This window comes from Miniopterus natalensis, chromosome 8 (assembly GCF_054644295.1).
Source record: "Miniopterus natalensis isolate mMinNat1 chromosome 8, mMinNat1.hap1, whole genome shotgun sequence".
Lineage (NCBI taxonomy): Eukaryota > Metazoa > Chordata > Mammalia > Chiroptera > Miniopteridae > Miniopterus > Miniopterus natalensis.
Genome location: NC_142088.1, coordinates 24013878 through 24026929, shown reverse-complemented (window position 1 = coordinate 24026929; position 13052 = coordinate 24013878). Strand labels below are relative to the sequence as shown.

At 40.3% G+C, this 13052-nt stretch overlaps 1 protein-coding gene across 2 annotated transcripts in view; it reads right to left on the bottom strand.

Annotated features, from left to right (window-relative positions):
- FTCDNL1 (formiminotransferase cyclodeaminase N-terminal like) overlaps positions 1–12557 on the bottom strand; it is a 31154-nt gene extending 18597 nt beyond the window's left edge. The window contains exons 1-4 of one of the 2 annotated variants that reach the window (XM_087819392.1): positions 12509–12557; positions 10300–10425; positions 7394–7489; positions 6030–6182 (exon numbers count right to left, since the gene is read on the bottom strand). In XM_087819392.1, the coding sequence (XP_087675518.1) occupies positions 6030–6182; positions 7394–7489; positions 10300–10414 (364 nt within the window). In that variant the 5' untranslated portion in view covers positions 10415–10425; positions 12509–12557. Of the gene's footprint in view, positions 1–6029; positions 6183–7393; positions 7490–10299; positions 10454–12508 lie in introns of those variants that run through there. The other variant, XM_087819391.1, reaches the window with a different exon arrangement.
- Between the last annotated feature and the right edge of the window lie 495 nt (positions 12558–13052).

Sequence of the window (13052 nt, the reverse complement as noted above, 5' to 3'; positions counted from 1 at the left end):
ATCTTAATATTTTAAGTACTCTTCCAATGCAACATCCCTTGTTTTATCAGCTTTTGATATGGTGACAGTATTATATAATTCTCAAACTAAGTGCTAGGTCCTAAAACTATGTGAACATATGCTGTTAAAATCAACCACTGTTTTTATGCTACGGCAATGAGGGCAGTACTGATAGTGGAGAGAACTGTAGCGGAACCTAGCATCTAAATTGATTAATCTCAACCAAATCCAAGGCTGTTTTATGAGAAAATCTCCATAGCAACTGGAGAATCAGAGTAGAAAATTCTTGAAGTGGAAAGTTGTTCCTGATTTGCCAGATCAGCCCATGTTTTGACAATCTGTAATAAAGTAATCAAAGGGTCTCATGACTACCACACAAGTGTTGACGTGGTGTGAATCTGTCATGGCACATGCCCTCCAAGTCATAAAAATACTCGGAAAAACATCTAACAAGGCTGATAATTCTAATCAAATTCATTAATGTTTTATATATTTTAAGATAAATAAAAAAATCAATCATGCAGGAGCTATTTCTTTATACATATAACTAACTTAGCTAGCACTTTATCTTTCTGAATATTGTCAATTTACATAGCATTATACAAGCATTATTTCATTTGACTAATGACATAAAACCAAAAGCAAGTTTCCATATCATTTACAAAACTCATAGCTATGGTCCAGACTTTTAAAGCTGAATGTTATGAGCTTACATGTTAGGTACGCCCATTTTCACTGGTAAATCATTGGGAGAATTTACAAGCACTTTCTGCCCTGACCCCACCCCTCCCCATTTCCACTCCACCCTTCTCATGAAGGTTTGTACGAAGATGGGAAACGGGGTCAGAGACACTGGTTCCTGCACTGAGCAAGGGTGAAGTGGAGAACACACAGGAGGCACCGTGACCCACAGGGAAACTGCATATAAAACACTTATTCAAGTCCAGGAAGTGAGGCGAAATATCTTCAATACTGAGTTAGATGTCAGACATAGAATAAAGTTCCTGTACATTTGCCACTGATTCCAAATTAGGTGAATTCACAGAATTGCTCTTGCAGGATCCAAGATAATTAAAAATCATAAAGAAGAACTAGAAAAGCAGGGACTCCCAATTAAAGACAGGAGTGGGATCCCTATGTTTACTTTCGTTTCTTCCAAAAACTGCAGGAAAAAGATGGTAAAGAGGTATTTTTTTAAAAGCATTGACTCATTCAAACAAATGGTAAAGGAAGAGGAAACAGCAGGGCTGGAACTTGAAGAGCAGACACAGGAGTGGTGGTTACTTACTTAACAGGCTCAAGGCAGCAAATTACTGTGTCAATACCACAGGCACCTGCGAGTCCTCAGAACCTGCAGCCTCACGTTGGGAGGGAAGGTAAAGGCGGAGATCAAAACAGGGACCCCAGTAGGAGGTCTGTTTAAGCAGCAGTTGGACCCCCCACTTCTCCACACAGGAAACTGCCTGCCCACGTGGCAGAAGACCAAGAGGTGAAACCCAAGGGGGCCGGGCCGGGGGGTACGGAGGGCAGGGCTGACTAATGAGAAGAGGGGACTTAAGAGAACATGTACAAACTAAATGCTGAAACTTTTTCATCCCTCCTCCAGAACGTAGCTCCTAAAAACACAGACAGCTATTTCTACACTCCAGGGTGGAGACTGGAAGATCCTTCTCTGGGGAACTTGAACAGTCCAAGAGGAAAGACAAAAACAAAAACAAAAAAACGGACATAAGAGGTCCCCAAAGAAACAACACAGTCACATCAGCCTACAGCTAACAAGCCCCATCTACATACACGGAGTATCCATTCAGTCTTTCAGTGCCCACTCTTAGAGTGAGCTGTCAACCATGGATTATCAGACATCGGAGGAAAGCCTTTAAAACAAACAAGCAGCAGCAGCCTGGCATTGGGGGCTAGAGAACATACACTGTGCAGATAGAAGAAAATGTCAAAAATTATCCACTGATACAACATACATGAGACAAGACCAAGGTGTTATTTAAAATAATAAAATAAAAAGAACATTTAGAGAGTAAATTAAAAGCACTTGGAAACTAATACAGAATAAATGAAAAACTTATTAAAGGCTTAGGATATTAAGTAGAGGAAATTTGCCAGAAAGTACTATAAACATATCAAGTGAGAGAAAATAAATGTAGAGAACCAATACTATAGTTCCAGTATCCAAATAATGGGGCTTCTAGAAAAAAACGAGTAAATGAAAGAAATCATCAATGGAGTAATTCAAGAGACTCGTCCAGCACTGAAAGACAAGAGTTTCAAGGATTCAAGGGGCCTACCAAGTCTTCACACAATGAATGAAAACAGACCCATACAAAGGAACGCACAGAAATTTCAGAACTGTGGGAACAAAGTGAGATCTTACAAGATTCCAGAGAAAAATGACAGATCACAAAGATAAAGGCTTAGTAAGTCTCAAAAGCAACATTAAAATAAGAATTCAGTGACACAATGTCTTCAAAATAAAGGTAAATTATTTCTAACCTGGAATTCTATACCTAGCCAAGCTAACAATTAAATGTGAAAGTAGAATAATGGCATTTTCAGACCTGCGAGGTGTCAGAAATGTACTCCCCCCACCTTTTCTTTGAAAGCAATCAAAGGATGGGCTCCACCAAAACAAGGACATACATTTTAAGAGAGAGAAAGAGAGAGAGAATTTGGAATTCCGGAACCAGGGACTCTAACATGGAGAAAGATAAAGGGAACACCCAGGAGATGCCAGGATGACAGTTATACTCAACAAATTGAGGATAAACAGCCTACTTGAAACAGGTCGGAGAGTTCTAGAAAATATTTCTTCAAGAAGATGAAATTGATAGAATACTCAACACATGGGGTGTCATATCTGAATGCATGGAGAAATGTTATTAATGGAGAGTTTGGGGTTAAACCAGTGATAAGTGGATAAAAAACTAAGTAATCAATCAAAAAGATAATGAGCAACTTCAGCAAAAAAACGTTTTGCAGAAAGGGTAAAATAATATTTTAAATAATTCATTGTGAATAATGTTTATATAGTCATAATAATGTAACCACTAAGTATGGATCCAAATTCTGATATAGCTGTATTGAGAGAAGGAAGGACTGGGGTGTGTGTGTGTGTGTGTGTGTGTGTGTCTGTGTGTCTGTGTCTGTGTGTTGGGGATGAATAAGAAGCCAATAGACAGTGCCTAAAACTAAAAAACTAAGAAGTGCCATTTATATTTAGGTATCTGGAGTTGAGCCTAAATAATAAAATGGAAGTTGAAAGTACTTGGCTCAGGCGAGAAGGAAACTGGAGTTTGTGCATGGTGAGGGAGAAAGGTGGGCTGTGTAGGTACTTAATGTTTGGGGTACAAACCCTGTAGAACACTTGGCTTTCGGTCACATGCATGTCTCATTTTGATAACAGCAAAAAGAAGGAAAGGAAGGATGAAAGAAGGGAGAGAGGGATGGATGGAGAGAGGAAAGGAAAAAGGAAGGAGAGGAAAAATCTAGAGGAACGATAGAGATAAAAATGAGATGGAGCCTAACTGATCAAATGTGGTTTTTAGAGAAAATAAAAATCAAAGTCTAAAACATTAAAAAAACTGTAAGCCTTAAATAAATACAGAGTTAGGTCTATGTGTCTCCTAGCTGTCGACTGTAGTATATTCAACTGCCAAATAGCAGCATATAAAGAACATACTCATGCTCTTTCCCCCCAAATTTCCTTCCTCCCATCATTTGTAAGTGATGACACTTACATAGCACTGTTTTGTTCCCCACCCCCAACATCTTATGGCATCTCTCCATTCTCTATTTCCTTGGGCCACCATCAACTTTCCAAATGGATCTGCCTGAGTCCTCTCCATTCTCTGTCATGCAGGCAGAGTGATCTTTCTAAAGTTCAGAGCTAATCAGACCACTTTCTTGCTTAAAACTCTCCAATGGTTCCCATCACTGTATAATAAGGTTTGATCTCCTTCACCTGGCATATAAAATTTCATGATCTGACCTCTCTAAGTACCTCTTGAGCTTCATTTCTTAACATTCCCAGAAGTGCCTTTTCCATCCCACTCCACCTCTAAGTTCTGGCCAGCCGCACTCAAGTCCTTCTCAGTTTCTGAAGCCCCGGCTGCTCTTACCTCTGAGCCTCGGCATTGCTGTGCCCTTTATTCTAGAAGTTCTTAAACTCAAATTATATGCAAAATTATGTGTGAGTGTATGTGTCTATGTATGTATATAAGAAAGCACATGCATAAAAATTTGCAAATGATTTTGACAGTATTTAGAAGTCTCCTCAATACTGATTTTATGGCCCACTTTAAGAACCCCTTTCTTAAGGTATAAGCAATAGAAAGTTCTGAAATATATTACTCAGAGTTTTTATGCATAAAGCACATATGAGTTACCAATATCAATTACCAATATCAACTATCTTTTATGTCACTGGACTGCTCTCCATTGCCCTCCTTCCCAAAGAAAGCTAGTTAGATTATTAACTTAAAGTTGGTTTCCCTGCGAAGGGGTTACCCTAGTGGAAAACATCCCTTCACTGTTTGGAGAACAGCCAGACCCTAGAATTTGAATACTTGTGCCTTATAAGAATGTCTGAGCATGTTGTTACAAAAAAAAAAAAAAAATTGGATGATATTAGATGAACAGCTGTGCAGAAAGGGGAATGTAAAAATAAAAACTGCATGTTGGAGCATCAAAATAGTAACCATGTACAGTATATGACTGTTTTTAATCAGATGAAGATTGAAGCTATTACATTTCAAATCAAATGTTATAAATTAGTTCAAGAATGCAGCTGAGCTCTCATTTAATTAGAAATGTCCATGTTTAAATCATGAGGTACAGTAGCTGCCAATGAAGCAATAGGGCAAGGGAAGGGAGAGATCCTGTGTCCAGACCCTCCGATCGTCAACCATCTCCTATGCAGGATGAGCATCTGGGGCGGACTAGTCCTGATGTAATGAAGAACTTCATGTACTAGCTAATTTGAGATTTAATGTAATTGAACATAATTGTTTTGAAGACAATTAAAATCATTATTCTGGTCTGGACAATTCTGAACTCTTCATTTTTGTGTGAAACATATTTTCCCCCATGTTAAATTTTAACTCATTCTTGGATAAAACGTAAAGCAAATGTTGGGCCAAGATTTTGCTGCAAAGTAATCCTTAGATTGTCAGGTCATATTAAAATGCAGCACAACAGTGAGGTTCTCCTTTGGAAACAAGTCTCATTTCCTATTCCTAGTGCTTGATGTAGCTCAGCTAGAGTCCAAATCTACATCCCAAATGTTAGACAATTCACTATTAAATAAAAATGAGGCAACATCATAGAGGGATTTCTGAGGTCATACAGAGAAGAATGCAATTATCCTAAGGCGGACTTTTCCCCAAAGGTTATGAGCCTCTGCATGTCGTAATTAACCGTGGTGCAGCTAGACAGTCCAGGCAAAAGGTCTTTTTTTTCTCCCAATTTGCCTAATTCAAAAACACCTCAAGTGACATAGCTCAAATTTTCCAAATTAAACTTACCCCAGGGGCTGAAATCAAGCATGTGACAGTTCAGTTCTAAAGAAAATCTTAAAGAGAGCTGTGCATGCGTGGGGGGTGAGAGTTGGAGTAAAAAGGGGTAGGAGTTAACATTTAAGCGGTTTTTCAACCTCATCATTACCCCAGCTCAAGAAAATAAGACACAGATGGGCAAAACACACCATCGTTCTGCCCTGAAGAATCTAAGGAACTCATTAGAAACTACTGTTGTTTCCTCATGATCCATCACGAATTTGTAAGAGACAAATTATTGATTTGCTGCATCCCACAGCAGTTTGTGTCCCGTGGTACCATGGTGTGGAAACGGGAAGGAGGAGTTACAGACACGATGTGCCACTGCAACCCATGATGCCTTACTGTTGATGCAAGGCCTCAACTTCCCAGGGAGCTGAGGAGCGATTACATTGTCACAGCTGTTCTGATTTGTAAAAATGGTTTCCATTAAAAAATAACACACTACCCCAAACTTTCTCTTACTTCTGGCCACAGCTCCACACTCTTCCACTCCAACACCAGTGAGAGGGTAAATGGGAATCAGGTCCACTGCTCCCAAACAAGGGTGGATTCCTTCTTGAACCTCCATATCGATAGACTGGAAGGCCTCCAAGCAGGCAGCCAGAACAGAATTGTCTTAAAAAGGGAAAATTGTAAAAAACTATCATTAAACTTTTAAACACAGCTAAAGAAGCAACCATATTTTATTGTCTCACCAGTTGTTTTTATTTTGTAATCTGCATAGATTTTTTTCATCCAAAATAAAGAAAAGTAAAAGATACAACATTCCCCTTGCCGCACCTCCCAACTGCCATAAAATTTCACATTTCTCCCTGCTAGTCCTCAAAGTGGAGGAACTATACAATGTTTATGAGTCTTAAACACCTTTGTATTTTTTATTACTGGTTACTTTAAATTTTTCAATTTTATCAAATTAATTTGATAAAATTTCTTATTTTCAGAACATTTTATGAATTTATATTCAAATATACACACAAACATAAAGTTTTAAAAGCATAAGTATTTTAGTTTTGCTCGTCCAGTAATTAGCTTTTTCACTAAGTTGTTTTATCTAAATAAATATGCTAGACACCTAAGAGTTTTATGTTATTACTCTGAGTTTTCATTAGCAGTACAGTATGACCATTTTAATAAGAAAGATAAACAACAAAGAAGCAAATTTTACATCTTATGATTGACATTCAAGATCATTTGGCCTGTCTGCTGGGAGTTATCAATCAGCTCTTTGTTCTTCAAACAAACATACCTTTTAAAAAAAGACAATCTGCGAGTTGAAATAAAGTTCATTTAAAAATATTTTGAACCTTTACTAAGCAATATTAAGATAATACAAGCTTTTGTTTAAACAAAGATGATCCTTCAAATTCAAGTTGTCCCACTAAACCTTACAACATGAGACATGGAGCCCATTTCATTTCAACCTATGAACCAACTCAAGATTTCAGGCTCCCAACCAAAATACAACTGCTCAGCATGTTTCATTCTATGAGAACTTATCATTGAAATCAAGGCTGACTTCAACACTATTACTCCACTGGTTAAAGCTTGATGTTTTTCTTAACCATAAAGGATGTGTGATCATTTATCATCTTCAGGGAAAGAATAGTATCAATTCTTGGACGTCAAGGTTATTTTAATGAAGAAGAAATGGGAAATGTTTGACGTGTATGTTCAGAAAAATGATGAAATGTAGTTTTGAGGTAGACTCTGCATGCAATGGACTATTCATATTTGCACGGGAAATCAACGATTAGAGAGCATTCGCAACTAACTGAAGGCTCCCTTCATCATAGACATATATGTAAAGAAAGAAACTGAAGTCTCACTTAATTCTTCAACAGAAGCTGCTATTGTAATGACTGATCTGTTGTAGTCTTGATCAGAAAATATATTGAGTACTGATACTTCAGGATGTTTCTTCCCTGTAAAGAAAAAAAACATAAATGCAAGAATTATTTTTGTGTGATGAAGCCTTAATACTTTATTTCTTCTGGTACAATTAAATGTAGTTCAATAGAAAAATTCTGGGGTGTGACCTTTGAAGTGACACTGGCGAATCATGAAATTCATGGGTGGCAATGTCCACTTCTGACAGCATCTTCCTATATTACCAGATGGCTCAGTTCAGACACTAGCCTTTGGTATCTCTTAACTCAGTCTAAGATGGTAGACTCTTCTTTCAATCACCACATCACTCTAAATCCTGTTCCTTCTCAATCTCATCTTCTAGGCCTTATCAATTTTTCCTTCCAAAGCCCAGAAATCAAACTGTCTGGATAAAAATCTGCCATCTGCCCGGAGTGCGGCTCAGTGGTTAAGCATCGACCTAGAATCCGAGAGATCAAGGTTGGACTCCCGGTCAGGGCACATGCCCGGGTTGCGGGCTCAAGCCCCAGTCAGGGGGGTGCAGGAGGCAGCAGATCAATGACTCTTTCATCACTGATGTTTCTATCTCTCTCTCTCCCTTCCTCTCTCTGAAATCAATAAAGATATATTTTAAAAAAAATCTGCCACCTGGAAAAACTAGGATAGGTCAATTAGCGCCTGAAGCAGAGGTTTCTGGGATGTATGCACCTGTCCATTAGAAACTGCTCTGACTCCACCATCTCCTTTTCAGAGGCCACCAACAGCCTTCAGATGTTAATGACTTCCAGCTTTCAGGGGCCTGTGACTCACTGGAATGTGTAACCTGGAGAAGAAAGCTGCCATACCCTGTATGGCTGCCACACATAACCCCAAAGTTATTTTTGAAGTTTATGAGCCTGGTTCAGGCCCCTTAACAGACCCCCTTAAGCCTGCAAAAGCAAATTCAAAGAGAAGGACAAGTTTTCAGGCGGTAATTAACCCTTTCACTATGCCATTATACCTTTGTCGCCCTGTCCCCCGGCAGCTCAACAATTAATCTTTTCAGAAGAGAGGAAAAATAAGCTGCATGCAGAGCTTACAGCAGCCCTATGCTATTAACTTTAATAATGTGAAAAGATAAACTTATGTCACACGCTCATAGCCAAATGAGCATCTATACAGTCCTGCCCTGGTGTAGATCTAAAATTTATAACTCAGGTTGCTTTACCTTAGACTTTTTAGGCCATTTAAAATGTTTTAACATTACTTAATTAGAAAAATTATAGGAGATACGGTTTTTATTCCACTCACTTAAAAATAAATGCCTTTAAACAATAGGTCATTTTCTTAACTCATGCTACCTTCCCTGCATTTTAATAACTATAAAAGATGGAGCAAGAACAAGATCTTACAAGCTCCTTTTTAATGTATTTTTCAACATATCCTAGCTCCTAGAAGAAAAGAGATGATTTTATTTTTTCATCCTAAATCTTCTTCTGAAAAGCTTTTATTCTCAGTTTCATATGACTCAATTGAATCAGATGCTGAAAGAATGAAACACTTTCTCCTGCAATTTCTTAAGCATGCATATAGGGAAAAAATTACTGCTGGCAGGAGGACCTGTCAGTCTGAATCTCAGCAGAAGTAAATTGTTTGGTATTTGTAATGGAGCATAATAGCTATAATTCCATTTGAGCTGCTGCCACTAATAAGCTGATAAAAATGGTGAGTTGAGACAAGGCATCCATCAGTGTGTGGCTTCCCCCAAAGTCTCTGCCCATTCATTTAATCACAGAGACAGGTAACCCAATCCCATTAGATGTACTTGTCAGACAATGAGGGGCCCAAGTGGGCTATTCCCACAAAGAGAATGCAAAAGCTCAGCTGGCTGACTCCCGAGGGTTCTTCTTATCAGCAATTATCAGGAATTTTCATAGACATTTCCAGCTCCTGTAAAGTTGCAAGACAGTAATTTAAATGTGCTCATCGTTAGAAATGGGCTGAAGGAAACACTTGTTTCTCATAAAAGGCAGTAACTAAATTTAAAACCACAATCAGAAATTAAAATATACTGTCTGAAATGCTTTAGGGCAATGGTCCTAATGTTTACCTGTTGGCAAAAAATGTCATTTAATAACAAAGTTTTCTATTTAAACATTTGTAAGTCTATAAATTCACTGTGGGGTGTGTGTGTGTGAGTAAAAACAAATGATATCTTAGAACTGCGTCATCACATGAACATTTCAACAAGGGTTAAAAAGAGTAATATCTCTCATAGTAAATACTGGCTCAGGGAACAAGGAGGCTTGAGTTCCAGTCTTCTCAATTGCTAAGTGATCTTACACGCATCACTTAGATACAATTGCCTAAGAGCCTTTCTTTAAAAAGAGAAAATGTAATCGAAATAATAATGCTGTAATGATAGCATGGGCTTTACTGGCAGGAGTGCTTTGAAAAAAGAGATGGTATTTGGCACGTTTATTTTTTATGTAACCTGCTGAATAAAAAGCACAATGCCCAATTATGCTCATTCTATTAATGACCAAATAAATGGTCTATGAGGAGAACATTTAACCTCCATGTACCTACACTCTCCTCAGGAGCGTGCCAATATCCTGAACAGTGGGCATTTCAGACACTCTCTCCCCAGTGTCAGAAACTGTGCTGTGCTGAGCACATGCAGGCATTTGGAAAAGACCATATGTGCACATCTGTGGAACTGCTCTATCTCAGTATCCTGGAGTCCTGCAGAAGCTGTAACAGCCCCAAAACAAGGGGGGCAATCTAAGAAGAAAGAAAAATGTTCTATAGATACTATCTGCACAGTACAAAAATTACTGTATTATCAAAACACTACATATCCACTTCAATTGTCTGTTGTTCCTACCATTTTTTCCAAGAAGAGCTGCTTTTGCTATGTTCTCAACAATGTGTTTTCTTCTGGCTTCTGAAATGTTTAGTAAACAGGCAGCCAAACGGAGCCCCAATCTGGAGGAAGACATGCTGATTTTTTCTAGAATAGGAGAAAAAGGGATCTTCATTTCAGTCTCTACAGTTCATTCATATTTTCATGTTTATTAACCATAAAAAAATCATAGCTCTTTGGAAACCAGTTAGTCATAGTATTAACACGTCATTCTTTCATTCCTAGGGAACATCTAAATGATAAAATCCTCAGACTGGCTCATCAACAAACTGCGTATGTGGCCATGCACATATTACATATGAACATACTAACAACAATAGAAAATATCCTTCAAGTTATTCAGCCTGAATTGTCATGTGAGTGAAACTTTCATTAAAGTATGTTATTCCCTTTTAAGCAGTCTTCCTTATCTTATCCCTGTTTTCCAGGTCTTCTCTATGTAACAACTAACCAAGATCCTTTTGCTAAATGAGACTTACTAGGTAAATGCAAAAAAAGAGGAATGAGGGAGATTATTTAATATGCTAATTCTTATAAAAACCATTCCTCTAGCAAAAAGAAATAAAGGGACTCATTTGGGGGCTTTAAATGACAACTATTTGACTCAGTTCCTCTTGTACTTTGATCTCCAAATTTTCTAAATCAGTTTAAAACCTTTTCACAGGACTCTGTACCTTGAACTGTAAGCTGACGTGTACTCTGGTATGTTACTCAATAATGGCAAAAATGTGACTGATTCTTTCGTTGAAAATGGATTAATTACACACATTTTGGAAGTTGCTTTGATTCGCTTTAGTACTCTAGAAAGTCATTTTTCAACTCATTATCTTTCCATACCTCAAATTATATGAAGAAATTTAAATAACAAAATAATAAGAAAAAAATCCCCCTTTTGGAGATTAGGCCATCATATTTCGGCCTTTTAAATATCCTATCTAAAAATGAATGTAGCCCTCATAAGTTCATTCAACAAACAGACAAAGGTCATTTTGTGTCAGGTAATGTTCTCCGTGTGGGGGATACTTGAGTGAACGGTGTCCAACTCTGAGACACACATTAAGCTTATAAATTTAAGCTGGGTGCAAATAAGTGTTCCCATTCACTAGGATTGATGGCCTAATCATCCTAATCTAGAGGGGGTCAGGAGCTCATGGTTGTGACCATCATCGCATCGAAAATTCATAAAGATACAGTCATTAGGTTTATCTGGGCATTAATAACATTGTTGTATTAAAGCAGCTCAGACCTCTGGTTTTTATGTAAACAAAAAATTGCTTTACACAGGGGTGTGGGCGTCTTCTGGCTTTCATTTGTTTTCGGTGTGTTTATGTAGCTTAATTGTCTCATCAGGCACTTTCCCAACATAATTATGCTTTTTAACAAATGGTGTTTATGGCAACCCCTAACAGTGCAAGAGAAAGGATTAGTTTCATCTTCTCATTCCACATTTTGATTCCCTGTGGACAGCTAAATCATACAAAGATGGTGTTAGGAAAATCTACCTTCACAGCAAAAGCTGGAATTAGCGGCGGTACCAGGCTTTTGGAGAGCATTCAGGCTTATTAGTCGAAAGAGTAAGAATTTCTCTCCCTCCCCTAACAAAGTGACCCGAGCAGGCCCTGCAGACACTCCTGGGACAGCGGGACCCTAGACGGCCCACCCTACCCTTCCCATCGCCGGGCAGCAGACCAACCCTGCCTCGCCCGGGAGGGACCGGCGGGGCCGCAGCCGAGCGGCGCAGTTCGCGACGGTTCCGTCCAATCACCTGCCTCCAGCGCGCGCACCGCCAGCAGCACTTTCAGGGTCGCAGAGACTCGCGGACCCGACGCCAGCGCCTGCGGGGCTGCACCCGCGGCCGGGCCCCTCCGCGCAGCCCCGCCCCGGGTCCGACGGGCGGGGGCCCAGGGCCCCGGGGCCGAGCAGCCACCCGCAGGGCGCGCGGTCCGAGCGCGGCGCAGCCCGGGGCCGGCTCGAACCCGTGGCCGCGCGGCCGCTCCGCGGTTTGGGAGGGGGACCGACCTGCGCCCGCGGACGGGCGACGGGCTAGGATGGCACCGAGCCTGAGTCGCCGCGCGTGACCGACGCGCAGCCTCCGCCGCCAGCCCCGCCCCCCAGACGCGCTGGGAGCGCTCCAGCCGCGTTCCCTCGGGGTCCCGGCCCCGGCCCTCACCCCGAGTCCGCGCCCGCGGAGGCCTAGCGTTCCTCTTAGCACCGCCTCGCCGCCGCCGCCGCTTCCTCTCGGACGCCTCCACGGCTCTCCGGTACCGGCGGCCTTCTGTCGGGGCATTAGAGCCCGGGGAGGTCATTACCGCCGATCGGCCGCCGGCAGGGGGCGCTTCTCCCTGGATCACACGCGGGCACAAGCGCCCCTTCCGTCGATTTCCTCCCGCGGAGCACTGCCCGTGAGCGCTTGTAAATGCGAACTGGACCCACCCCAGGACAAAAGCATGACTTGCACACGACCATCTAGTCCACGTTACAATCAATAGGAACCAAGCATTAGGCATTTATTTCCCTTTTTTCTAGGCCAGTGAACTCTGAGAACACATTTCTCTTCCAAAAAATCAGGACCTGCTTCTTTTATTTTTTTTTTTATGTAGCAACGATTAAATGTCACCATTTTGATCCAATTTCATTCCTAAACTGAAGTAATCACTAAGTAACTACTTTGACAGAATAAATTAATTTTTAAATCTATTTTTTATTTTCTAATT